The sequence below is a fragment of the Engraulis encrasicolus genome, chromosome 18 (genome assembly GCF_034702125.1).
Source record: "Engraulis encrasicolus isolate BLACKSEA-1 chromosome 18, IST_EnEncr_1.0, whole genome shotgun sequence".
Taxonomy (NCBI): Eukaryota; Metazoa; Chordata; class Actinopteri; order Clupeiformes; family Engraulidae; genus Engraulis; species Engraulis encrasicolus.
The window spans coordinates 41,887,889-41,915,856 of record NC_085874.1 but is presented as its reverse complement, the minus strand read 5'-3'; the positions used below and the strand labels follow the sequence as shown (position 1 = coordinate 41,915,856).

Sequence of the window (27,968 nt, the reverse complement as noted above, 5' to 3'; positions counted from 1 at the left end):
ATTAGGCTTATACACTTGGAAGGACACTATCCTAGGTTTTGAGAAAGGCCCATAGTCTTCAGAGCTGGGTATGAAGCAAGCCTGAAGACAACAAGGGCCAACCTGTCACGAGGCATTAGGAAGGCAAAACAAGAATACACACAGGAAATAACCTATCCACTTCAGTGATAGCAAAGATACACGGAGCCTATGGAAGAGCATCCAAGCTATCACTGACTACAAGCAGTCACCCCGGAGCTGCGAAAACAACACATCCCTGCTGAACAACCTCAACAGCTTTTTGGCACGCTTCGAGGAACAAAACAAGACCCACCCACAGAAAACACCTCCCCCGCCACACGACCCAACACTCTGTCTACCTGTTGATAGTGTGAAGAGGGCTCTCACCTGGACCAACCCACGCAAAGCAACAGGCCCAGACAACATCCCTGGACGGGTGCTGAAGGACTGTTCACTGACATCTTCAACACCTAACTACAACAAGCCATTGTCCCCCCCCCCCCCCCCCCCCCATCACGCAGGTACTCTGGGGCACCTCCCCAAAATTGTAACTCAGCGCAGTGAATGATGCAGACGGCAACGGAGTGAAGGGCGGGAAAGAGAGAAAAGAGGTCTCAGATCGGTCCTCGAGAACAAGCTACTTCGTTGTTCTTCCTTGTCTGGCGCCACTTCGGATGCCACAGCCAGCTTCACTGGGACATGTGTGACTACGGTGGCACAAACAGCGTCAGGATGCTTGCACGTGTCGAGTGTGACAGAAGGCGGAAGCAGGAGCGAGTGCCCAAAACCGGCACTCTTGGGGTTATTATCCCGCGCGCGTTTACAGTTTTTCTCGATTGGTTTGGCTAATTTCTCGAAACTGAGATGACATTCTCAAAACAACACGGAAAAATCCCCAAACCAACTTGCAATTTCCCAAAATAGAACGGCATTTTTCATTGCTTTCATCAGATATCAAATGCTTTGTACATTTCTCAAATGTTTAGTACATCTCTGCAGATGGCTATGTACAAATACCCTTCAGTTGACACATTCAGCATACATTTAGCACATTTTCCAAATAAATTGACCTTGCTTATCTAAACGAATAAGACAATTCTCAGTGTAATGGTTACCCTCTCCAAAACATGTCAGCATTATTTCATTGTGTAAATCATCATATGCAAAGTGGTCTACACAATCCCCAAAACAGTCAAGGACATCATATTTTAAGAATTTCATTACATAGTAAATTCATGACAGTGTTCAACAAGTCAGATGGTATTGTAACTTTACTAGTTAGTAGAAAATAATTTTACAACCGTGTATACTACAGTTTCCTCTGTTATTTGGCTAATTTCTTGACATTTTTTCAAACAACATTCTGTTTTGAACAATTGCTAGTTGCTTTGGCATTTGTCCATGTTATTTTGAGAATGTTACAGTATATCACGAAAGTGAATACACCCCTCACAGTTTTGCAGATGTTTGAGTATATCTTTTCATAGGAAAGCATTACAGAAATGTAACTTTGACACAATGATTAGTGACCTTTTAACAACACATTTAACCGCTTAAATTTCTTGTTCACTCAGAAAAAAACAAAATACAGCCATTAATGTTTGAACATGTACTCACAAAAGTGAGTACACCCCAGATTAAAATCCGGTAGAGAAGGGGCTATGTTGGCTCGAATCGTCTCGAAATGAAACGAAATGAAAAGGGATGACAAGGGAGGTCATCAGTGTGCGTTTCAACCTTTCTTTGCATTGAACTTTTACATTTTGAGTCTGCATCTGGCTTAAATAGATTGGTGTGAGATTTGAATGCAATCCTATGGAGAACATCATGATCTGCTTCAGTAGTCACAGTGCATGTTGACATGTATGTTTCTTTTAAGGTGTATTTCAGATTGCCAATGTTGACAGCATTCATGCATCCCCAAACCATGTCAGTCCCACTACCATGCTTGGCTTATGAGAGGATACACCTTTTTTTGTACAACTCACTTGTTTACCACCACACATGCTTGACACCATCTAAAGCAAATTTGTTTATCTTGGTCTCAAGAGAGATGAACAGACCAAGGATATGGATCACTGGAACCATGTTGTGTGATCTGAAGAGACCAAGATAAACAAATTTGCTTTAGATGGTGTCAAGCATGTGTGGTGGTAAACAAGTGAGCTTTACAAAAAAGGTGTATCCTCTCATAAGCCAAGCATGGTAGTGGGACTGACATGGTTTAGGGATGCATGAATGCTGTCAACATTGACAATCTGAAATACACCTAAAAGAAACATGCATATCAACATGCACTGTGACTACTGAAGCAGATCATGATATTCTCCATAGGATTGCATTCAAATCTCACACCAATCTATTTAAGCCAGATGCAGACTCAAAATTTAAAAGTTCAATGCAAAGAAAGGTTGAAATGCACACTGATGACCTCCCTTGTCATCCCTTTTCATTTCGAGACGATTCGAGCCAACATAGCCCCTTCTCTACCGGATTTTAATCTGGGGTGTACTCACTTTTGTGAGTACATGTTCAAACATTAATGGCTGTATTTTGTTTTTTTTCTGAGTGAACAAGAAATTTAAGCGGTTAAATATGTTGTTAAAAGGTCACTAATCATTGTGTCAAAGTTACATTTCTGTAATGCTTTCCTATGAAAAGATATACTCAAAAATCTGCAAAATTGTGAGGGGTGTATTCACTTTCGTGATATACTGTATCTCTGTTTTGAGAAATGAGCCAAACCCATGAGAAACCTGTGATATATGGGCATTACTTTCTGCATATGAATTTACAGTAAAGAAAGTTACTGATAAATGTCCTTGATAAATTGTCTGTGTTGTAAAACTTCAATGGTTTCACTCACTTTTTCATTTTTATACATAGTCGAAATCTGTTAGCTGAACGTAGATAAAACACCTAACCATTTTGACTGGCATTGCTTACACAATGACAAAGGGACAATGTATTTTGGGGGTACTGATGATATATGTGGGGAAGAAATTTAGTTTTGACACATGGGTAAACTGTTTTGGGGGTGATATGAGCAAGTGATGAGGATCCATGTAGTAATGCTGAAACATCCAGTTTATTTTGACAGAAGGACTAAATGAATGCAAATGAGCTAAAGCAATTGAGAAGGATCTATGCCATTTTGATGGTACTGACTATTTATATGTGAGACGGTTTAGTGCTGATGCAAGAATGAGGTGTTTTGGGAGGTATATGACATTTTGCTAATTATCTGAACTGTTGTGCAGAAGTGTAAGAATGTTTGGCCAAATGACCCAATGGTTATAGGAATGTCATCTCAGTTTCAAGAAATTAGCCAAACCAATCGAGAAAAACTGTATTAGGTGCCCAACCACAGACCTGTTAAGCTTGCGCACCCACAAATCATCATGAGCAAAGTGGTGTCGGAAAAGAGCGAATTTGTGAAAATGGCGACGAGGAAGTGCCTTGCTAATCGGCAAAGCTAGCCAGCCAACTCCTGACCCCCTGGATGGGCCCATACCCAGGGAATCTTATGAAGGCACTGTCTGTGATATAGGGCACCTAAGTCACGCACTTTACTTCCTGGTTCATGGGGCATGGGGAGTCAAAAAATAATTACTGGGCTTGAAATGAGTGGTTTTTCGACAACAATCCAAACCTTGGACCTCCACCTATGCACCACAAATCCACCACGACTTGCCTCGTTCACTTCCATTCATTTTTTTGCAACTTATTGGCTGAATCTCAAATGGTGCACTTGTGCACTTTAGTGTTCATGTTTCAGTGCGCATGCCGTATTAGTTACACACTGAAACATAGTGCCCGAAGTGCACAAGTGCACCATTTGAGATCCAGCCAAAGCCTCATGAACCAGGAAGTAGAGGGCGTGACTTAGGTGCCCCATGAGCTCCCCTTTTGTTCCCTCCTACTTTGCGGCCCCTGTAATGGCAGGAATAAGATTATGCTATGCTTGCTTTGTGGCTTAACTTGGCGTGTGCGTCTTCAAATGTTGGAGTAGAACTGAAATTAATTCCATTAATGCCCATTTTCAATTCATTTTCTATTCGGCCTCCGATTTGGCCACTCAATTGGGTTTCGGCCAAAACCCAGAAGTTTTTTTTTTTGCGTTATCGGACAAATATTTTCGGTTGCCGAATGTTCGGTGCACCTCTAATATCTCCTTTACTCCTTTAGGTGGAAGCTGTTGTGCTGTTGGAGGACGGCATCATCCTGAAAATGCTTGGCTGTTTGTTCTGGCTCGCCCATGGTAGCAAAGTGGTGGAGTTCAACCCTCGAGTCTTCCTATGCAATGTGGTTGAGATTGTCCCGAGGACTACCTGCTTGTCTGATTACCCCAATGTAAGTAATTTCCCCCAGTAATTATAGTGCAATGCAAAGCATTTCTCAAAACCTAGTGCGCACACTTCCAAGTGTATTGAGCCTAATTAGTCACGGCCAGTGATTGGATACTCTTTATTAGTCACACCCAGTGATTGGATACTCCGTAGAGTTCACCAAAAAGTATTCAATCACTGGGCGTGACTAATTAGGCTGATAGACTTGGAAGTGCGCGCACTAGGTTTTGAGAAATGTCTCTTGTTCTCATTCTTCCTTTATCTTATTCCCCCGTTTGTTTTCCATTCCATACATTGGTTCGTGTGTTTTGATTCCACCCGAATGCGTGCGCAGCCAGGGATCCCAAAATGCCAAGTGGCTAGGTGTTTAACATTGGAAGTTGCATTGGACCAGTATGGTGCATGGTTAAAACCTGCTTTCTAGACTGCTGGATGCTGTAGTGGTTTCTGTACTCATACCGACTCCATTCTGAGATAACATATCTTAATGTGAGTACATCAGAATTCATTCATATGCTTGTAAATTAAGTTATATTGTTTCACTCCAATCACATGTGAGGACAACGTTTGAGTGACGGCAGCTTCCAAACAATCAGAGGCTGCTTCCGATCGCAAAACCCTGCCTTGTCAGTAGTGGCTAACACTTTGCAACACAATAGCGTTTTTTAGGGAACATGGCTAAGAATTCAGAGCGACATGATAGCATGTTCTTTTAAACGGCGTCACAGACAGTACAATGTGAAAGTAAGTGGATAAAACCGTTAGCTAACAAGACAACAGGTCTTGTCTTGTCTTACACTGTGCAGGGCGCCAATGGGACTAGTGGGGTCGTAGGCATGTGCATTTTTTCTCAGTCATTTCAAATTTGTGTTCAAGTTTGGTTTTCACTCCTAAGTTGAAGTTTAGGGTCTATAGAACAATTTGGGTTCGAGTGTCAAACACACAGATAATAAATATATAAACTGCTATAACTTTTTATTAGTTTAACCAAATTTAACATATTAGGTATGCATGGATTCAGCATTAAAAGGAGGAGCTGGTGAGCTAAGTATTTGGTTTCCAGATTAAAGGCACACTATGTCATAAACACACTTTTAGCCCATGGACAGCAAAATTCAGGGTTTTTTTAAGATAAAGGGTGGAAATGCCCTCCAAGTTGCAATGAAACATCATTTATTGTTACAAGTTATTGTAAATTAAGCCTGGTATATCATTCAACTTGATTTGTTCAGCATATCCCTGAAGCACAAAGATACCTAGGATACCTATACGCAAATATGGCTGCATAAAGCCTATGTGATATTTAGGACCCAACTTGCAACTTTGAGTTTATGAATTTAGGATCACGAGTATCAACTTTTTTCGATGAAGCCATATGCTATTCACACATAAAATCACCAAAAAACGTTATATCTGGAAGAAAATGAATCAAGAATAATAATAAGACTGCATTTCCGGAGAGACAATGCTATTGGTATGCTTGCGGATTATGCACACACACACACAGAGCTGTTGTATACACACACAGAAACACAAGGGAAAGAGATAGAGGTGTGTGTGTGTGTGTGTCTCTGTGTGAGAGAGAGAGGTGTGTGTGCGTGTGTGCGTGTGCGTGCATGTATGGAGATGCTTCAGGTGCCTTTCAGCAATGGGTGGGTAGGGAGAGGTAAGGGTAGGATTCAAACCAGCAACCCTCTGACAGACCAACACCCTACCCAGTAGGCCACTGCCACTTACTGACAGCAGAGGTCTAAAGTTCTACAAGGCTGCATGTGTGTGTGTGTGTGTATGACTGAAGATTATAAAGGTGACAGTTTGGCAGTCAATAGCTGAGTAATAGCCTATGTGCAGCCTTATTTTTATGCTGTCATATCTCCAAAAGTTTTGCAAGTTGTCAGATGATATTGACACACAAATGGCACAAACCTGCTCTTCATGTCAAAGCTGAGATCACTTTTCTTGGCCAAATGGTTCAGTAAAAAAATGGACATATTCAGGCCTATGCGCTGAGCTGTTCACACATTTTTTTGTAAGTGAATGGGGTCACATCGTAGGGATTTTAAAACTGCTCTCTTTGAAACATTTTTAAGAGTTGTCTTATAATCTTCACACAGTTTGTATTCAGAGCCAATACCTCTCTGACAATGCCTTTACCTAGTTGATACAAAAAACCCAGGACAGGTCACCTCTCACTGTAACTGCCACAGTTTGTGACATTATCATCTTGACCATTCTACCATTCATTTCAATGAGGGGGAAAACAGAGAGAAAACAACAAAAGAAAAACAAGTCTGGTGAACGAATGAAAGGGGGTAGGCCAGCGAAAAATACTCCACCCTGAGACCTTTTCGAGCCGTTCGTTTTGGCACTCGAACCGTGTCTCTATCTCGAACGCTGCAACGATTCAAAGCCGCCGTACTAATGAATGGCGATTCCCATATGCCGAGGTGAATGGAAAAATGTAGAATAATAATAAACTGTTGAGGAACAATTAATATGCTTTCCCGCAAGCATACTAAATAAACTGTTGGAGAACAATTAGTATGCTTGCTGGGGGCAAGCAGAGGTCTTTGGCAAGCATACTAAATAATACTATAAGACTATTTCATACATGGGAGACAGAATCATCTGCTCTGGGAACTGTCCATTTGTTACCAGCGTAGTTGACAGGAATGAAAACCGTTCTTATTATCTGCATTTGCCAGAAATGCCTACCAATCTTGTAACAAATGAACAGTTCCCAGATTTGGACTACACTACCAAAGCAATGCAGTTGCCAAAGATGTTTTCCAAGTAGAGGTGAAGTGCAGCTGTACTAGTACTTGTACAAATAGACCTGCCAGATCTCGGTGCAAGTGCATGAAGGCAGAGTTAAAGTGCAGACGTCTGTGCAAGTGCACATACAATTTCTAAGACTGATCACTGACTGTTTTTACATCTGTTCTCTGTCATAGTTATTGTAGAGTGGAGTATTGGAATAAATGTTAGCCCTATGGTCTTCTGTTTCCTTATTGAATGCAAGAGAAAATGTTGTTCCCCATAGTATTTATCATCATCATCATCATCATCATCATCATCATCATCATTATTATTATTATTATTATTGTTATTATTATTATTATTATTGATTTACTTTCTTCCAGATATAACGTGTTTAAGTTGTGAATAAAATGATGGCTTGATTGAAAAAAAGCTGGTACTCATGGTCCTAAATTCATAAACTCAAAGTTGCAAGTTGGGTCCTAAATATCGCATAGGCTTTATGCAGCTATATTTGTGTTTATGTATCCTAAGTATCTGTGTGCTTCAGGGATATTCTGAACAAATCAAGTTAAGTGATAACCCAGGCTTTATTTACAATAAATTGTAACAATAAATTATGTTTCATTGCAACTTGGAGGGCATTTCCACCCTTTATCTTAATAAAGCCCGGATTTAACTGTCCATTGGCTAAAAGTGTGTTTATTACATGGTGTGTCTTTAATCTGGTAACCAACTATTTAGCCCACCGGTTTCTCCTCTTCATGCTGAATCCATACATACCTCAAATGTTAAATTTGGTTTAACTAATCAAAAGTTATAGCAGTTTATATATTTTAGAGCGCCCCCCGCAGGCCATTTTGTTATCTGTGTGTTTGACACTCGAACTCAAATTGTTCTATAGACCCTAAATTTCAACTTGGAAGTGAAAACCAAACTTTAACATCAATTTGAAATGACTGAGCCTATTACGACTCCACTAGACTTCCAATGAGAAACACCTAGCTGCCTAGCGATTGTTGTGAATTTCAAATGAAATCGATTCACAATCGATTAAAAGATTGTTTTTACCCAGCCCTACTCAAGAACATAATAGATGAATGGACAGAAGTTCCAGCTGTCCATATAGGCATATCCATGCATGTCCCACTAACATAAAATCCAGGGAACTTTGTTAACTGAACTGCAAACCCATAGAAAAACACTCTTAACTTGTTATGACTCGACCTGTTATCTCCCTATTTGTTGCATAACCCGGGCTTAGACTACGTGTAATGCAGTAACGTGGAAAAGGATATGTACTAGTGTCTAGTTGCATGTTAGGTGGACCCAAGGAAGCATTAGCTTACCGATGAGGTGCGAATCTTGTAGATGCGACTAACCCAGCAGAGGTGATAGCAGTCCGGCGCCGCGCCGGAAATCCGGCGTAGCGTGGCTGTAGGAAAGAAAAAAAACTTTCCCGATATTAATGTAATAATAAATAAATAAATCGTGTGGGCCTTCATTAATGTACAGTGAAAATAAATGAACGCAAAACAGCCTCTTGTAAGACACGCGAAAGGAACCCAAATGAGCAGCAGCCCATAACATTGTATCATCCTGACACCTTAACTGCTGTAAAATGTAACAATTTTTTTTATGTCTCGGGTCACTCGCCAATTAAAATTGGCAACAATGTTAGCACACATCCACATGACTTGCTTTGTGATTCGGGTGTGTTAAACCATGTGGATGTAGCCTAAGTGGAATACTTATGAAGTTATGTGATCAAGACAACGTTTGAAGGTAAGGCGATTTGTGTTCGGTTTTACAGTCTCATCAGGAAAGCATTGGTTGTTCTCTTTGGTCACCCGACAACACCACTTGAAACTAAAGAAATGAAGGGTGATTTGACAAACAACCTGTAGCCTAGCCTAAGTTTTGGATGCTGTCATCATCAGCGGATCAATGGTCGTCTGTGTGCGCGAGAGAGCGGCGCCTTTGACAAGCATGCCTATTTGACGATATCCCTCAACAATGCAACGACATAAAATAATGGTTAGGGCAAGAGATTGTCTTGTGCATATAAAATCACTAAGAGTTTTACCCTTGGCACGAAATTAATGCCAATGGGACGTCTAATGTCAGCTTGGTGCTGAACGGCAGCGCATGGGTTTCAAATGCAATGCGTCAATCTGCTTTCAGATCTGCATTCGGTTTCTACAGTCCAACGAAAAACTTTGAATGCATAAAATCAACGGCTATTTGGCGAGACGGCTGCTGGTTAGGCTAGATATTGCTGTCAACTAAGCATTTTGCAAAATCTGTGCATTGCACAATAGGTAGCCTATCTCTACTGGACTGGTTGCCTGGCTGGTGCAGATGCTCTGAGTGTAGGCTATGTTGCGTCGCACTTAGGCGTGTCCAGGCGGCTGTAGGTGCCTACTGGCGCTTGACAGGTAAAGTGAGCAAAGAAAGGAAAAGGGTATGAGTAGCCATCTGTGGTCTTTTATCATGAAAATTTCATTAAAATTATATTGTGAAATTTGTTCTATGTAAAAAGCCTTAAATGTTGCCTGCATTGGAATAGCGGCGACCATTCGCAGCACGTCCAAATGACAGTGGAATGCTTGAAATTGGACCGCTAATGTTTCACATTTGAGACATGGCTTAACCTGCAACTACTAGAGTGTGACTGCTTTGGAATGGATTGAATCGACCAGTCTGTGCTTGACTAATTTATCAAGGTTTACAATTTACCACCTAGACAAACCATGTGTCAAAAACTGATTTCAGGGAGATGTTCATAATAGTTTTGCTGACTAAATCAACCAGCGCGCTGTCTATTAATCAGTCGCGCTGTGTGAAAAAAACTCGAACAGTCTCCTCGCACAGGTTCACACAGCCTTTCCATTGCGCATACTCCATCTCGTTGCCCTTCTGCGTAATCGAATCGAATTATTCCATGCACGATGCACAAGTTATCTTGCCTGCACGGTCTCACTGGTATTACAAAAATAAATGGGATAGCCTACTTTAGCCCGACTCACGGGCAGGGAGCCATTGTCAATATCAGAAGTCCCTTCATGAACTTCAGGTACTTTTGTCTGCATTCCATTTCTTGTGGCCACCATGCACATGTCGTCTGTGGAGCCGGAAATAAGCAATGTGAACGTGGGCCTACATGTAGCCATTTATGCGCTTGTGCCCTAAATATTTAATGTAGACCTAATTAAAGGGCGTTTCCCTACAACGGGAAGGCAGGGGTTGATGGGTAGACCATGGGGCCATGAGTACCTAAACATATGTCAGCAAGTAGACAAGTTAGGCCTATATGAACAGTGTCCCAATGAAAACTAGATTGCATTCTCACAGAAAATGCTGGAAGCGGGCTTGCCTTTTGGGGCAGAGATGAGCAGTTTTATTTTTGATATCTCTATCCCTAAATTAAAAACAAACTACTATTGAGAAAACAAAGCTTAAAGAAATGTTGGATAAAATCCAGTCAGAGGTTATGGGCCAAACAATTCAGCCATCTTGGATTCAGCGATCTTAGAAGTGTTGTAGCTCCGCGTTTTGGGGATATACTAAATGACATACATGGTATTTTAAATTGGCTAAGGAACACTGCAGGGTCATTCCATGTCAATTCACACGCCTTCCCCACATGACCCTCTCCGATTTGCCCGGTATCTCACATACAGGTACCTTTTCATGTCAATTGAAAGAATACCAAGTATTAGCACCCTACGTCTAACGGTTGTGGAGATGAAGCCCTCCAAAGTGTGGGTGCCACACCCACTTTTCAAGCCTGTGAATTGCATTCAAAATTTACAAGCAGATTTTGACACCTCTAGTTTTAGTTTGAAGGAAGATACAGGTCTAAAAAATCACCATGGTCCCTCATTATGACCCTGTCTACCAGATGATGTACTTACAAATAGCATGCCTTGATTATTTTTGGCTATATTAAGCCTTAAAAATTTAATTTGTGAAAAGTGTGATGAAGAGTCTTGCCATTTTGGGGTTCCAGATCTTGGAAACCATGTATGCTTTGGGAGTTATAATTGATTTTCCATCATATTTGGGAACTGACCAGTGTATTCCAAAAGAAGTACTCGGACTTTTAATGATGGAATAGGAGGGATTCAAAAACAGCTTTTGGACAAAATGACCTTACGGTACCCTCTACTTCAGGCCTCAAATTAACCATGTGGGCACTTGATGACTGGAACGCCCTTTTAACCCCATGTACTGTAGCACTGTATCAAACATTCAAGCTTGGAAAAACTTTGTTTTTTTAAAGTTCTTCATATTAATCTTGACCTTCAAAGTATATGTTTTGTCTATGTCTTATCACAGTGTCTGGTTTGTCTGCTGCCATCTGCTGGTCAAAAAACACAACAACAGTGTAATGTAAGAAAACAAAAGGGGCTGGAAAATCTTGCCCATAATTTACCAATAAAGTAGCCTAGAAATCTAGACGCCCCTAGGGGTTAAGCTCGCTAGGCTACCAATAAAGCACTTTAATTCTACAGTATATTGCTATATATTAATTATGATTTTAACGAGCATTATGCAGAACTGATCTAGCCCAATTTTTGGGTGCCAGTTTTACCCCCTCCTTGCCACACCCATCCGAGGGAACCCGGCAGACGTGCTGTTCCTCTATCTGGGGACCCTGCCAGACATCATAGTACCCATAAAAATTGGTAACCTTCTCAACTAGGTAGACCCCCCTGGGCTCCTGGACTATTAATTTTGAAACATGTTCAGCAACCCAATATCCACAACGAAGATGTGTTTGTGCAATCATGGCACCGTCGCGCCAATCTTGCTCTGACGCTGTTATTTTAAACCTCACAGAGTTTCCCCTCTTCTTTCACTTACGGTATATCCTATACCTCCAACCCAGACGTTCGTTGTCTGTTCTTTTTGTGATGTTCGCTATATTTGTTGTTTATTTGGGCCTAACTACATGAGTAGGCAGTTCACAACCAAATTATGAAGATTGGATTTGTGAATTTAACCACACCAGGAGAATTTTAAGGGGTGAGCGTGCTACAGGGGGAAAATGTTTAAGGCCAACTTCTGATTAGGGCTGTTCGATATTGAGAAATATCAATATCGCGATATTTTCATGCAATATTGATATCACGATATTTCCAAACGATATTTAAAAAATTGGATGCCACGGTTGAATTGAATGTCTTGAAACAGACACTTAAATGTTTAATTTTAAAGTTTTCTCTATGGTAGTATGAAAGATAACAAGTTAAAGATGCAAATTAGCCCAAAATCTCAAATTTGACCAGTGCATGAAAAAATCGATATTTCACCTGCCGTGTCTCGCCTTAAAGATGTCCTCCCATCGTTACTTCATTAATGCTGCTGTGTTCCCCATTGTTATTGAATGCATTACACGTTGGTCCTGTTCAGGGCTCTAAATTAACGCACGCCAACACGCCAAATGCGGGTGAAAATCAATTTTGGCTAGTAGAAAAAATCATCCACTAGCCAAATTGGCCGGTAGACTCTAGCGCGCGCCCGAACGTCAAACAGCTGCCAGCACAGATCTGACTACTGACTGCCTTCTGACGAACGTAAAACGGCGCCTACATTACCCATGAACATTAGGCCTACCGTCATGATGTAGCCCACACCCATTGGCTGGCCGTTAATCACAATAACGCAGCTTCACATTCATTGGCTGCGTGTTAGATGCCCGCGCTGGAACTACTGTTGATCAAATATTTTCAATGAGCGGACTAGCGCGGATTACTTCGGTTTTGTAGGTTTTGGACGGGTGAAAAAGAATGTGGCAGTGGTTAGAGAAAGGTTATGTGTCGGTGAATGCAACTTGCAACTGTAGTGACTGACGCTGAAATTGAGTGGTGGTGGTGGAGCGAAAACGGCATGAGTGGAGGAGCATGACGGCTGTCTGTCACCGTGTAGCCCTGCTGTCAGAAGTCGTCTGATATTTGCGAGGTCCTCGCAACTACCGTACCTACGATGGAGTTGTCGTTTCCTAATAATGCCCACGCCGTCGGAAAGACCATGCACGAGCATGGATGAACGAGTAAGTGAAAAAAACGGTAACAAAAAACTAGCGACGCTATGAAAGTAGCAAAGTAAGCTGGTGGTCTCTGTGATGTTATTGGATGTCTACTAGTTAGACATAGCGTCGCCTAATTATTGTCATTCCAAGCGCATGATATTAGAGTGAAGCAAGTATTAATCCTGCAGGAACCTAAAGGTGTGAAGCAGCAGCAGCAGCATAAAGAAATACACAATGCAGACATCATACACATCGCACTGAGTTGGCTGTGTGTGTGTGTGTGTGTGTGTGTGTGTGTGTGTGTGTGTGTGTGTGTGTGTGTGTGTGTGTGTGTGTGTGTGTGTGTGTGTGTGTGTGTGTGTGTGTGTGTGTGTGTGTCCTCCTCTTCTCCTCCCCACCCCTCTCTTCTGTGCATTGTCCATGGCATTTGGCCTACTGTGTGTGAAGTTTAAGTGATACAGTGTGGGGGGATATGATGTTTTGTAGTGTTTGGTTGTGTGTTTGGCTAGTGTATAAAGTCTGGTATGTGTGCAACATGTGTGTTGAAGGCATGCTGTTTTTGTGTGAGGTGTAGGCCTAAACTGCATGTGAGGTTTGGGTGATGGTGTAATATATTATGTAGGCTACTGTTTGGCTGTCTGTACAGTGTACGGTCCAGCGTAGGTCTGGTATGTGAGAGGCATGTGTGATGCAATTCACTGTTTTCAGAGGAAATTGAATAAAAAATAATGAAAATGCAGGTAATAAAAATAATTACTAAATAATTATAGAATAAACTGAACAGTGAAATATGTTGAGTATAATGTTTATATTGTTTATCTGTGTTGAGGATATAGTTTAATGGAATAAATAAAACATACTTAACGCATGGTTTATTTTGGTGAGAAAAAAAAGGCTAGTTGACCTTCCATTTGGCTAGTAAGAAAAAATGTCTACTAGCCAAATTGGCTGGTGGTGGAAAAAGTTAATTTAGAGCCCTGGTCCTGTTTAAAAAAAAAAAAAAATGTTATGGTTGCTTTGTTTCAAGCCGTTTTTGCAAGCTAGCAAGGTGACTTGTGGACAAATGAGAGAGTTTTCCAGGTTTCTCGTGGATATCTGTCTCTGATTGTCTCCCTCCTCCTGCTCAGCAGTGAGATTCTAAAGGTTATAGACTCGCCACTTCCCCGGGTGGTACTGCACTATAGGGGCGCCAACGGAGGCGTGCAGGCTCCATTCAGGGCTGTGCTCTTTCGACAGTGACCCCTAGGCGAACTGCAGGCATGGAGCGACCAGAGTGAGCAGACTGTATGGCTTTGTGCTCTGTGTGTATCTGAGAGTAGCAACACAGTGGGTTTACATACACTGTCCAATCTCGACCTCCAACCCGTGCCTGCAGTTCACCTAGGGAGCGCTGTCGAGACAGCAGAGCCCATAAGGCTGGCGCTAACGACTGAAACTTGACAATATTACTGTAAGTTCTGAGAAACCAATGTGGATTTAAATGAAATGTACAATAACCTGTGAGTTATGTCCTGATTTCTTACAGCTTTGGCATTTATGAGTCAGGCTCCGCTAGCATCTTGCTAACAAAATTGCTTTACAGCAGTCATGACCACAGCAATACAGCCGGCCGACCAATCCAAACGCAGTGTGTGAATCCACTCGTGACGTCATATTGACAATAAAGACGTATTTTACGAAGATCCAACGAGTTTAAGCATTCAAACTAAGTGCTGTTTGAAAGAATAATTTATCCTGCCTTTGGGAAAAATAAAATGAAACGATGATACCAATTATCTCCCAAAGCAATGGCAGCATCTGTGGTTGAGCTCCATGGGACCCCATTCATTCTAACAGCCTCTGCGCTCCTCTGCGCTGTCTGGGTGGCGCCACTCAGTGGACAGTACCACCTGGAAAAAGTCGCGAGATTCCTCTCTCGTACCATAGAGCCTCTCTGGTAGCTACCAGCTGATAGCTAAGCTAGGTTTTGGGCCACCAGGCGTTGCTTATCTTGAAAACAAGCAGAAAAAAACTGCTCAACATGTTTTTGGAAAAATGGGTAGACATAAACCTTTGTGGGCACGCCTTCTTTCGATGAACACAGAAAAGCTTTCGTGATTCACTCGTTTCGTTGCATTATTTATGTAAATTGGGAAACACTGGGAAACACAGCCAGCCGAGGTGACGCACCGCTATGAAAGCCTTGCATGTGAGTTTAAAGCAGCACTACGTTTTTTTGGACACAGGAGTGCTGCTTTAACTTGGGGTGACCGTTCAGTAGCCTTCTGAAAATGCCCCGCCTGATTTTTTTGCCCCAGTAGAGCCCTGGTTTACACGCAAGACACAGCAGTGCGCTCACCCATGGTTGAATAGCACACGCATGCTGTTTTAGACTGATTTACAATTGAAATTACCGTTTTAGCAGTTGTAGGCCGATATCTTGCATCTCGTCAGCTTTTAATGATGGATTAAAAATGTAATTCCTTTTGTCATGATGTTCAGGTCGAGTGTAGCCTACTGTAGCCTAATTTCTAAGTTTAAAATGTTATCCAGTGAAAAAAAGAAATGTAATGTTCTTACCATTGAGAGACAAACGGACCACACGCTACTCTGCCTTGTTTGAGGATTGTCCCACGAAGTTAAAACATTTTTCATTAATTTGAAGTCATCCTATAACGAGGCAGTGACTGAGGCGCGAGGTGCGTCGCTTGTTGCATCGTCTGTATCATCCCGTAAGATTGTCATGTCGCACACATCAGGAAAGCAGAGCTGCATGTAACAATAAGTTTTCACTTGAGAAAAAAGTGGGCTATTCGTTGATAGCCATGGTAACAGTCGAGCTTGCTGAGCTGAGATAGAGCTCCGCGTTGCAAATTGAAACAGCTGCCTGTGTGGTTGGTGATGCTGGCTAGGCCAATGTTCTCTACTGTCCGAGACGGGCTATCCTCTTTTTATTTTCATGATAAATCCGAACACCTGCACAATACTTTAATTAACCAGCCTGTTACAGCAGTTTTTGGCTTTCTATGGCTGTCTTATTATTAAATGATTTGTTTAAATGATCTTCACATATTCATAACCGTTATGACTAAGAGCTTGAGCATTTATTTTTTGTTCAAGTAGATTTTTGATGTATAAATGTATGAAAATCCCCAATATAAATCTTTAAATGCAGTTTTCTCAAAATTAGTGGGGTTTTTTTTTTTTCATTTTTAGGTGCACATTCTTAGGTGCACAAGTCATAAAAGCAGATATCCTAAAATCCATCTGGGCAGTTTTTGTCATTTGATATATGAACAAAATAAAAAAGAATTTGGGTCTTAGCTTTATCACAGTTACAGTTTCATGCACCAGACATATATCCAAACATTTTGATTATTTAATGAGATTCAGCCTATTTTGCAAATTTCAAAAACTTGTAATGAATTATTTTCTTATATTGATGTATGTAATCAACTGGTAAAGGTTCATGGTGATCCCTTGAATTTAAAAATGTTACCCTATTCACCTGCCATTTCTCGCCTTAAAACAAAGATTGGTTGTAACATTGTCAAATGTTCTAACAAACAGCTTCCTTGGCGGAGGTTTGCACTCTCAGAGTGCATTCTAGTTGTTATTATTATGATTGTTAGTATTATTGTTGTTATTATTGAACAGGAAGGAGTGGACTTGGGAAACATCCTGGTGAGGACGCCTACTTCTTTGCGTCTCGGGGGAGGCCATTCTTTAGCCAACCTTTGGAATACCAACAGTTTCTACACAACCATCCTTAGCGCTTCGGGAGGAAACGCATTTTTAAGTGCAAGCTTTGGCTCCGACCCGCAGCAGGTGGCCGCACTTCATTAATTATTATTTTTAACATAACTTAATATTATTTATTTATTATTTATTATTTTTAATGTAACTCAATGTAATTTATTTATTATTTTTAATGTAACTTGCAATGTACTTGCTTTTTACACACTCAGAAGAGCACACACACACACACACACACACACACACACACACACACACACACACACACTCACACGCACGCGCACACACACGCACGCACACACACACACTCTCACACGCACACACACACACACACACACACACACACACACACACACACACAGACAGACACCATCTTTCGTCACCAGTGCCACTGTCCTGGATGACGATGTGCATTGAGTGCAGTGGGAATATGACCTTGCTACTGTCTTCGGCCAAAGTCAAACAAATTGCCATACACCAAAGAGACAAACCAAGAGACATGGATACACTTCCCGCTTTTCTTTCAGTTTTTCATGGTATTTTTGCTGGTCCTGCACCCAATCTCTTTGAGACGGATGTGCATGTTTTTTTTTCTCTCTCTCTTTAACTACTACACTTCCCGCTTGGACACCTTGTTTGGAGTGCCTGGATGAACTTTTGTCTCTTGCAGGTGGCCGCACTATTCCAATATGCCGACGGCTCCGTTTCTCTGTTCATGTTCAACCTGAAGACCCGAATTCTGTCCAGAGACCACCTCCTGAACAAGCTGGGAGTGCAGCCCATAGGCAATTTAAAGCTGCACTTCATCGAGTCCTTTAAGGTACTGTGTGTACACTTAATTATTTGGTGTGTGTGTGTGTGCGTGTGGAGTGACACAGTGGGCGACTTGTGTGTGTGTGCGTGTGTTCCATCTCTTTTCCAAGGAATACAATGGACATTGTACTAGGCAGAGAGACTATGGACACTCCTGGGGCCTCATTTATCATTTGTTCGCAGAATGCCTTCTAAATTGTGTCCTACGAGTGAAATATAGAATGGTCGCAAGTATAGAAAAATCTGGATTTATCAAACGTGCGTTGGCTGCTTCTTCTCACACCTCTGCATGATAAATCCCACACCTTCCAAATCACTGTGCACGCGCGCATTCGGGGTAATTTGCATCCTGAAACGCCTCCAAGTAACCATATATGGCATTAAAATATATTCAAATGCCATGTTAATTCGAAGGTGCCACCCTGTTTGGACACACATGAACACACACGGACACACGCGCCGCTCGAAGCGCTGGCGGGAAGTGCGGAGATAGAAACATTTCCGCGGCAGAAATGGAGGTCCTCTCGACAGAGGGAGGACAGTGTTTCAAAATAATTAAAAGAAGGAGACACACATGGAAGAAGACACTGTCACATAGCACACTGTCATACTCCATTGCCATTCAAAGCAAACTGTAGCCTACCTTGCACGGTCAATATTATTTGCAATTTCATGTTTCTTCTTCCACTCGCACGCATGGTCTGAGGTGTGCGTAGATTTAGGCACATTTCCATGTTCAAGTACATGTTCATAAATCCCACACTTTGCTCAGGAATGATCGCACGCATGCCTTACTCACAGAATGAGGCCCCTTGACACTTTATTGGCCACTTTGTCTTTGCTTCTATGTGCCACTCAGCTAAGGCACATGTGACACTGTGGACACTTTATATTTTGGTGTGTGTGAGAGAGAGAGAGAGAGAGAGAGAGAGAGAGAGAGAGAGAGAGAGAGAGAGAGAGAGAGAGAGAGAGAGAGATGCCTTGGCTAAATGCAGGGTTGTCAGGTGAGTCTGATGATTTCCAGCCCAAAAAATGCTCAAAACCCGCCTGGAAGCACTAAATCCCGCCCAATTCTATTGATTTCTATGGGCAAAATTGGGCGGGTTTTCCTGCAAAATTCAATTTTTAACCGCAGACAGCCATCGAAACAGCCCAATCTGGCAACACTGGCGAAATGTAACAGTGAGCTATGGTTATTTTATGTGTAAGTATGTGTGTAATGTCTCGTGGCCAATGTCTTTATTTATGTACAGTAACATACCTGCGAACTCGTCACCTTTTGGTGACAGTCACCTTTTTCCCGGCCGATTAGGTCATTCACGTGAATAGAAATAGAACCCCCGCTGTACACTGTCACCTTTTTTTCTTTGACGAGTTTGCAGGTCTTAAAGGCCAAAAGTGTGGACTCACCTTCTCATTTAATTAATTATCTTTATTTTTGTGGCTATTTACAGAACATAATACATTTTCAGGGAGGGCATTAAAACTGTGCATGAACACATGTATGATTATGTGCTTAACAAAAAAATGAAAATATATAAAAAAAATTAAAACAATTATTTAAAAAAATATCAGAAAACGTCAAAAAGTGACGTCAACACAGCAAAACTGAGGGCTCCACACATTTAAACAACCTTATTTTTCTGTCAATTTTCATGTAAAAACATCCAGTCAGTGAAGTCAATTTTAATTGATAAGAAAAATACAAGGAAGATTTTCTTAATCTGATAATGGGTCACTTGGTCAAACATAGCTGGTTATCTAGTTGAAACAGTGATACAAAAAGTAAAAGTAAAAGTGAAAAACCCTGCCATAGATTTCCTCCAACACAGGTTTGACCTCTCCAAGTAACTGACTGTGACTCAATATCAGATCAAGAAATTATCTGTAAAATGCTTGCAAGTGTTTAAAACTAGGTTTTAGGTCTCAATATTCTAGTTCGACAATTCTAGTAAGTTATTGGAGGACTCTAATGTTCAATTAAGATTGACATGACTGACTGAACATTTTTACTTGAAAATAGACAAAAATAAGCTTATTGAAATGTGTGGGCCCATCAGTTGTGCCATGTTGACGTCAGGTGGATAGACAGCTGACATTGCTGTTGGACAACAGCTACAATGATATTTTTTGGTAAGCACGTAATTTTACATGTATTCATGCACAGTTTTGATGCCCTCCATGAAAATACACAATGAAAATCCACGAAAATAAAGAGAACGCATAAATGAGAAAGTGAGTCCACACTTTTGGCCTGTACTCTATGTGTGCATGCTACTTGACACCTTAATTTCCCCCTGGGATCAATAAATGATACTCTACTCTACTCTGCTCTACTCGAAGGAGTCCTTCATTATGTGGAACGGTTCAATGATGTGGTATAGTTTCCGTGACAACAGCGACTGTGGGATACTGGGCACGAAGCATAGCCCAGACCTCGGGTGGGCAGCAGGGGGCAGCATAGAGGAGGTGGTGGTTGGTGAGTATCATTGAGCATTACATTGTGTTATTATTAAAGGTACACTGTGCAGGAAATGGTGAAAAAGGTACTGCAACTATGCAGCTCATTGAAACTGGGTTGCCTATTGCCAAATTGGATCTTTTCATGAAAGTGTATTAAGTAATACACTAATATTTTATAGTATTGCCTAAGTACAGTCATTTTTGCAGCTAAAAATGGTTATTTCTAGAAATTCAAAATGGCGGACAATGGAGAAGATCGTCATGTATGAAAAGTGCAATTTTTCCAGTCATAGTGAATACTTAGAATTTGATGGTGGTGGTAAGTATTCATGAAAGAGGTAACATTAGTGAATGGGCAGCATGAATTCTGGAAATAAACAACTAAAACACACAGTACACAGTGTACCTTTAAAGAGTTGAAAATGAAAAAAAGTGTGTAGATTATGATACAAGCATGAAATATGGTATATATGTGCCATTAAAGAAAACATAGAAATGTATTGTATAAACCATGTATTCTGTCAGTTTTATGTTTCGAGGTATTGAGTGCCAGTCTGTAAACATGACAAACAATGGCCCTGTTTATTAACACATTCAATACCAGCCGTTTTTTGGAATTTTAGCTGTAGACTCCCAGCCAATTTCATCATTTTTTTGTCATTTTTTGAACAGCCACCGAATATTTTTTCTTAAACCTACAGACACAAGATCTGAGCTGTCTGTATATTTTTACGGTTTGTTTCTAGCTTATTCCATTCTGAAGTTATTCCACTTCAAGCGAGCACTGGTTTAGATAGAAATAGCGTTTTTCACCATTCGAACTGAGATAAAAACCTTTTTTGTCACGGTGTGCTCTTTGACTCTCCGAGTTTAAATTGCGGGTCTAAATGCATTTTCATGCCCGAAGAACAACTCCAGTAGCTTGCAAGTAATCTATTTCGATGCAAAAATCACCTGGTCAGGCTATTGTTCAGAGCCACATCATCTGAAATGATAGCTAGCTAATGTCACTTGACTTGCAGTTTTCGGTCTGTAGATAAAAGTAGACGTGCCAAAGTACCCACCCAAAACTAGGTTACTTCCTGCTGTGTTGCATGCTGTTTTTCATTACAACCTGCCATTTTACACCTATCTTGATGACAGCAAAACTCCTTATCCTTCCATCATATGTTTAGGAACAGGCTAGCTAGTAAGGCATTGACAGGACATGTTTTGATGCTCTAGGAAGTAAATTGAGACGTGACCTGACGTGATCAGGAAGTGGTTTGATTCGCTATAATAAAACTCAAATACTGTGTATAAAATGCACAGATGATGAAATATCCAGATCCTGACTTTGTTGGAGTTTTTACTTTGTAGGTGTTTTCATGATCTATTTCAGTTCATCACAGTATTACAAAAATCACACAGAATGTGCATTAGAATGTGTAGATTCAGAATCCAATTTAAAAAAAAAACGTAAAAACGCCAACGCATGGGAGGCAAAAACATATTTTTACGTGACTTGGGAGTGAATGTGTATATCCCGTAAAATGGCAAAACTGAAAAGGGCCTAATTTGCTAGCCTCGCGCACCATCCTATGTACTTCCGCCAAGAGACTTGGCTCCGCACTACGTCTGGTACCCGTTTTCTATTAGGCCTTTGACTTCGATATTCGATATTCGAATATAATTGGAATGTTGAGAACATTTGTGACATTCGAACGAATATTAATTGGCCATTAATATTCCAATCTGACATGGTTATTGGTTTTTTGGGGGTATTTCATTGGCATTGATTAAAATTATTTCCTTGTAAACATCGCAATACACCGTCTCAATTTATTTTTTCCATGGCTGGTTAATCGCTACAGCTGTGTTGAGGAGAGTTGCGAGCGTGGTTCATCTCTGTGTTCCGTACAAAGTATATTCCTAGCAGGCAGTCCCCCCCAGAGTCCGCAAGCAGATGAGCGCAGAGCCGTGTTCTATTCAAGTGAATGGCTATAGTTAAATTAACAAAGCATCATAGCATTACTTTGTGGAGTTGTTGACGAGTTTCTGGAATTATGTGATCCAATCCACAAGTACCTGAGATTACGCCAAGAGTAAGATAATAACTTGCTGTTTTTTGGATTTTGACAAAATTAGCTTTGTTGGTCTCGGTGTCAGATCAGGCAGACTCCAGACTCTTTATGTCTTTGTAAGCATGCTTTTAGCATGTATTTAGCGAACTGCTATGTTTGTGCAATGTTCGTTTTTAGCTAAGAGCAGTCAGACCTACAATAAACACACTACCTAAATGTCCGTCATTAGTGATAGAAAATAATACATATTTGTTGATATTAGTGCTGTGTGCTCAATTCAGATGATTCCCAGATCCATTCGAATTTTAACTTGGGCTACAAGTTTGACATGGCTGCTAACTTTGCCATGTTTTAAACTACATTCACAGCTCTAAGTACCGTCTTCTTAATAAGTGCTGAATGATCACTAAACAATAATGGCTGGTTGAATGCATGTTGTTAATGGGCCATTAGGCTACACCTCTGGTTGGAATAGCCTTTTGCCAGTCACTGACTGGGGGAAAGAACAACTTCAGCTTGATATCAGGTCTAACTGGGGTAATTTTAATGGTTAAAAATATCACCGGCCACTTCATTAGGAACACCTCTCTAGTGCTGGGTTGGACCCCCTTTTGCCTTCAGAACTGCCTGACCTGCCTGCAACAATACTCGGGTAGGCTGTGGCATTCCAACAAAGATGAATTGGTACTAATTGGCCCAAATTATGCTAAGAAAATATCCTTATGCCATTATATCCCTAGCCTGAAACGTTGATGTACAGTAAGGCAGGGTTGACCCATGTTTTCATGTTGTCGACGCCAAATTCTGACCATTCCACCTGAGTGTTGCAGTAGATATCAAGCATCAGACCAGGCAACATTTTTCCGGTCTTCTAGTGTCGTTTATGGTAAACGTGTCCAAATTGTTGCTTCATTTTCCTGTTCTTAGCTGACTGCACCAAATGTGTTTTTCTGCTGTTATTGCCCATTTGCCTCAAGATGTGATGTCCTCTGTAATCAGGGATTCTCTTATGCATACCTCGGTTGTAATGAGTGGACATTCGACTAAATCTTGACTTTGTATCAGCTTAAACCAGTCTGGCCATTTTTGATGGTTGTGTGTGAATATCCTAGTAGATCAGTATTTTCTGAAATACTCAAATCAAGCCCTTTCGGCTTGACAGCCATGCCATGTTGAAAGTCATTTAAATAACCTTTCTTCCCCATTATGATGCTCGGTTTGAACTGCATCAGATCATCTCGACCACATCTACATGCACAAATGCATTGAGTTGCCACCATGTTATTGGCTGATTAGAAATGTGCCTCAATGAGCAGTTGTAACAGGTGTTCCTAATGTAGTGGCCGGTGAGTGTATAATCAAATATCGTTTTTAATTTAGAAAGAACTTCGACTATGATTTTTGGGCAAAAGTCAAAGCCCTATTTTCTGACAGACTTGTCTGTTAAACGGACCTTCATCGCATAAGATAGACGTCAGACATGTTTGTTCAACAACTTATCCTGATTTTCCGAAAATGTCCTTCCCGCTTCCTGCAATCACGTCAGATCAAACAACCTCCAGACCATGAATACGAAATGAAATGGTAGTATTGTGGGATGGCGAGGCCCAGGCTACTAATTTGCCCGGCTGACACTTCATTTGTAGACCATTTGAAAAGTATATGGGGTGGTGGCAAAGAAAGTGGATCTAACAAGAAGTGAAGGTCAGGTCCTTTAGAGGAAACAGTCAATAGGGGGCGTTTTTAGTCAAATCCGCCATCCTGGAATGAACAGGCCGTCACGTACGCCACTCTGTTATGAACAGTAGCCATAGCAATGTTCTTTGGCCATAGGGAAGACCGCGGATCTAATGCTAACGTTAGCATAATATGTCTAGCTACTTTGGCAACTTTAGCCTTATAGATAACTAACTTCTGCACTGATTGTGCCGAAAAAACACATGAGATGGTATTAGCATTCCTAAATGAAGAATTTCCTATAGCTATATAAATTTATTTTTATCATATTATGTAGAAATCCTGTATACATTGCCAATGCATTCCAATGTAATTTGTCCGATGTTCATTCTGGAATGGCGGCCACGCCCAAAAATCATGGGGCTGAATGTTGCTATGGGACGTAATAGCCTTCGCTTCTTGTTAGCTCCACCTTCTTTGGTGGTGGTGGCTAAATTTTTGTTTGCCTGCATGCGCTATCTTGGCTGCCGCTGTGCACAACTCGAATGTCGGTCAAACAATTAGCTCATGTGGTTGACTGCCAGTGTCTTGCCCCTCCTCACAACACCGTGTTCATATATATATTTAAAAAAATGTATATATGTACGGCTGTTTTTCTAAAAATGTGACAATTTTTTTCCACAACTTTGCAAAAACAAGCAGCGACTGTTTGCACGATATCCCAATTAGCCTAGCTTTCAGCTGGTTGCTACTCTCGGATACACACAGAGCAGGGGGAGGTAGCCAATTAGAGACGCCTCATTTTCACATTGCGGATATCCATAAGAAAGCCTGAAAACCGTAAAAATTGGTAGTAGCCAGTGCAACTTGATGAAGAGAGAAGAAACATGGATCCTTCTGACTTGAGTGAACACCAAATGTGCTGCCACATTTTGGATCATCTGCAGTAGTTTTAGTGCACAAGCAGGTAGACCTAGCAAGGCTGTGCCCTCCTAGTGACACAACACTTTCAGGGTTGCAACTAGTCAAGTCAAGAGCAATGAAACTACTTTCTGAGTTCACTCCTCCCACTTTGTTGAAAAGTAAACAACCATAAGCAAACCAAGGGAGGCGGGTCAACCATGCCGTTTGGGAAATGTTAATTGTTATGTAGGCCTGGGCAAAAAATCGATGTGATTTTAAAATCGAGTTTGAACGTCAAATCGATTAGTTTTTTGAGAAATCGCATTATACGATTTTTTTAATCATCTGTCGGTTTATGTATCCAAGTGCACAGCGCATTGCATTACGTTCGCCACTTGGCGAAGACGTAGGTCTAGCCTACCTAGTGCATTCTCTGTCTCCTCCCCCATTACATGCACAGACAAATGTGGTGAGTGAAATGGTTTGACAGAAATCTAGTGAAACGGGTGAGGAATACGGGCTCCTGTTCAAAAAAGGTGGCACTACCTCCTATCGTTTTGCCAATGATGAATTAAACAACCTACCACTTTGTAAATTGTGAATGACAGTGTTGTTGTAACGTAAGCTGTACGTCGTAGCAGCCGGACTACAGGCATGTTTCAATATTTGAAACGAAACATCTCGCGGAGAAAATGCTAAACAAACTACTCTACCCCTACCACACGAGTGGCGCAAGGTGGAAAGCAATCACGGATGCAATTAGCCTAGAACTACCTACTACGATATGCTTCCAAGAGGTTTTCAACATGCTTAAAGTGTTGGATGCGCTGCTTCCTCGCCTGTATGATCTTAACCAACATACAGCTCCAGGCCACTTTATTAGAATAGCATGACAAAGTTGATTTATTTCCATAATTCCATCAATAATGTTAAACTGACATGGATTATAGATTCATGGCCCAGTTTTTTAACTATTCCAATCATTAAATTGTTTATTTTTACACATTTTGGTCTTCCAGCTCAAAAAAACCATGAATTGGGGAATTCGCATCATTAGAATATTGTAATAAAATCACAATTTTCTTCATCAAAATTTGTTTCACATCAGTGCACATCAAATCAGTTGAACTTTGGTACTTTCAACACAACATGCACTGTTCAATACTTGGTTAGGACTCTCTCTGTCTTAATATTATTAATAATAACGGCCATGATGCGTTTAACATTGAAGTCAATGGCAGAAACAGTGCATGGGAGTAATGGAAGGCCAGATATCCTTGATGCTTTGCACTTTGTACTTTCTACATAACATGCAATGTTCAATACCTGGTTAGGACTCTCTCTGTCTTAATAACGGCCATGATGCGTTTAACATGAATGGGGTTTTATTTCTGGTGGGTTAGAATTAAACTGGTGAGTTAACACCAAAACGTAGAATCTACGGGTATATTGAAGAGTGAAGTGTGGGACACCAGGTCAACAAACAAGAACAGCTGACGGCAAAGCATCAAGGATATCTGGCCTTCCATTACTCCCATGCACTGTTTCTGCCATTGACTTCAATGTTAAACGCATCATGGCCGTTATTATTAATAATATTAAGACAGAGAGAGTCCTAACCAAGTATTGAACAGTGCATGTTGTGACTTCAATGTTAAACGCATCATGGCCGTTATTAAGACAGAGAGAGTCCTAACTAAGGATTGAACATTGCATGTTATGTAGAAAGTACCAAATTTCAAGTGATTTGATGTGCACTGATGTGAAACGAATTTTGATGAAGAAAATTGTGATTTTATTACAATATTCTAATAATGCGAATTTCCCAATTCATGGGTTTTTTGAGCTGGAAGGCCAAATTATGTAAAAAGAAAAACTTGAATGATTGGAATAGTTAAACAACTGGGCCATGCATCTACAATCCATGACACTTTAACATTATTGATGGAATTATGGAAATAAATCAACTTTTTCATGCTGTTCTAATGGTCTGGAGCTGTATGTGAGTTGAAAGGAATCTCTCTCCCTCCCTCTCTCGCTCTCACACACACACCCAAGCAACCGGAGCACTACTCACGCGCTCTCTCTCCCCCTCTCTCTAAAGCCCTACTCGGACGGCACTTATAGGAGACTTGTGGTAAAGTAACCGCGTCTGAACGCGCCATGTCAGTAAAGATAGCGGCGATATCGGTAAACTTCGCAGAGAGTTTTACCACCTGTTGCAGTCTGGAGAAATTACCGGCTGTAAAACTAGTTCTAATCCTGTGCGAATGCGCTGATGTCTGATTACATGCATGAAACGCGATATCTAATCCAGTGTTTCTCAACCAGGGTGCCGGGGCACCCTGGGGTGCCGCGGAAACGTGGCTGATAAATAAATTATGTAATTTAACACATATTTGTCTAAATTAATAAAGTATTGCTTTGTCAGTGCTCAGTGGAGTCTTTCACCTGCCATTTACGCACAATAAATACATTTAGATCGCCCCAGTAAGCTGCAACTTCGAACGTAGGTTGTGTGACGTCTCCAAATGTGTTACTTTTCTAAACTATTGTGGTATCCGATGCGATACCATGTTACAGCTTATTGCTTAGGGGTGCCTTGAAAATTTTCAGTAATTGAAAGGGTGCCTCGCCTAAAAAAAGATTGAGAAACACTGATCTAATCTACTCAGGCTTGCAAACGTTAGCGTCTTGAAGTAAGCATTGTTTTAGAGTGTTGCTCCAAAATGTTTTCGCTGTGTTAACGCAGCAGTGTTCAGATGCATCGACATGTATTCAGACGCATTACTATGGGCTCTGATGGGAAACCAGCAGGCAATTGCTAAATTTGTTCATCTGGGACAAGAGCATCCATACATCTGTACAATAATGCATCATTAATATATTGTGGGGATGGATGGCACGTGACGACAAAAATCTCAACAGTGCCTGAGGGTTTACCCCTCACATTTTTTGTTCTTTCTCTGAGATGTTTCAATGTAATCCCAATTGGTCATTTCTATTAGCAATGATCTGAGATAAATTACATCAGGCTATTTTGGCCTGGAGTTCCCAAACTTTACTATGAGCCCTCCACATACAGGTAGATACAGCCAAGCCCCCCCTGACATGGGACGTGCCACACTATTTTACCTTGATAACGTTTGTGTATTCCTAAGACCATTC

At 41.0% G+C, this 27,968-nt stretch overlaps 1 protein-coding gene across 2 annotated transcripts in view; it reads left to right on the top strand.

The window, feature by feature from the left end:
• The window catches only part of LOC134469414 (cation channel sperm-associated auxiliary subunit epsilon-like), a 141,796-nt gene that overhangs the window by 78,117 nt on the left and 35,711 nt on the right, over window positions 1-27,968 (top strand). The window contains exons 10-13 of one of the 2 annotated variants that reach the window (XM_063223652.1): window positions 4,189-4,353; window positions 16,783-16,953; window positions 17,552-17,701; window positions 20,038-20,173. In XM_063223652.1, the coding sequence (XP_063079722.1) occupies window positions 4,189-4,353; window positions 16,783-16,953; window positions 17,552-17,701; window positions 20,038-20,173 (622 nt within the window). The remainder of the gene's footprint in view (window positions 1-4,188; window positions 4,354-16,782; window positions 16,954-17,551; window positions 17,702-20,037; window positions 20,174-27,968) is intronic. The other variant, XM_063223653.1, reaches the window with a different exon arrangement.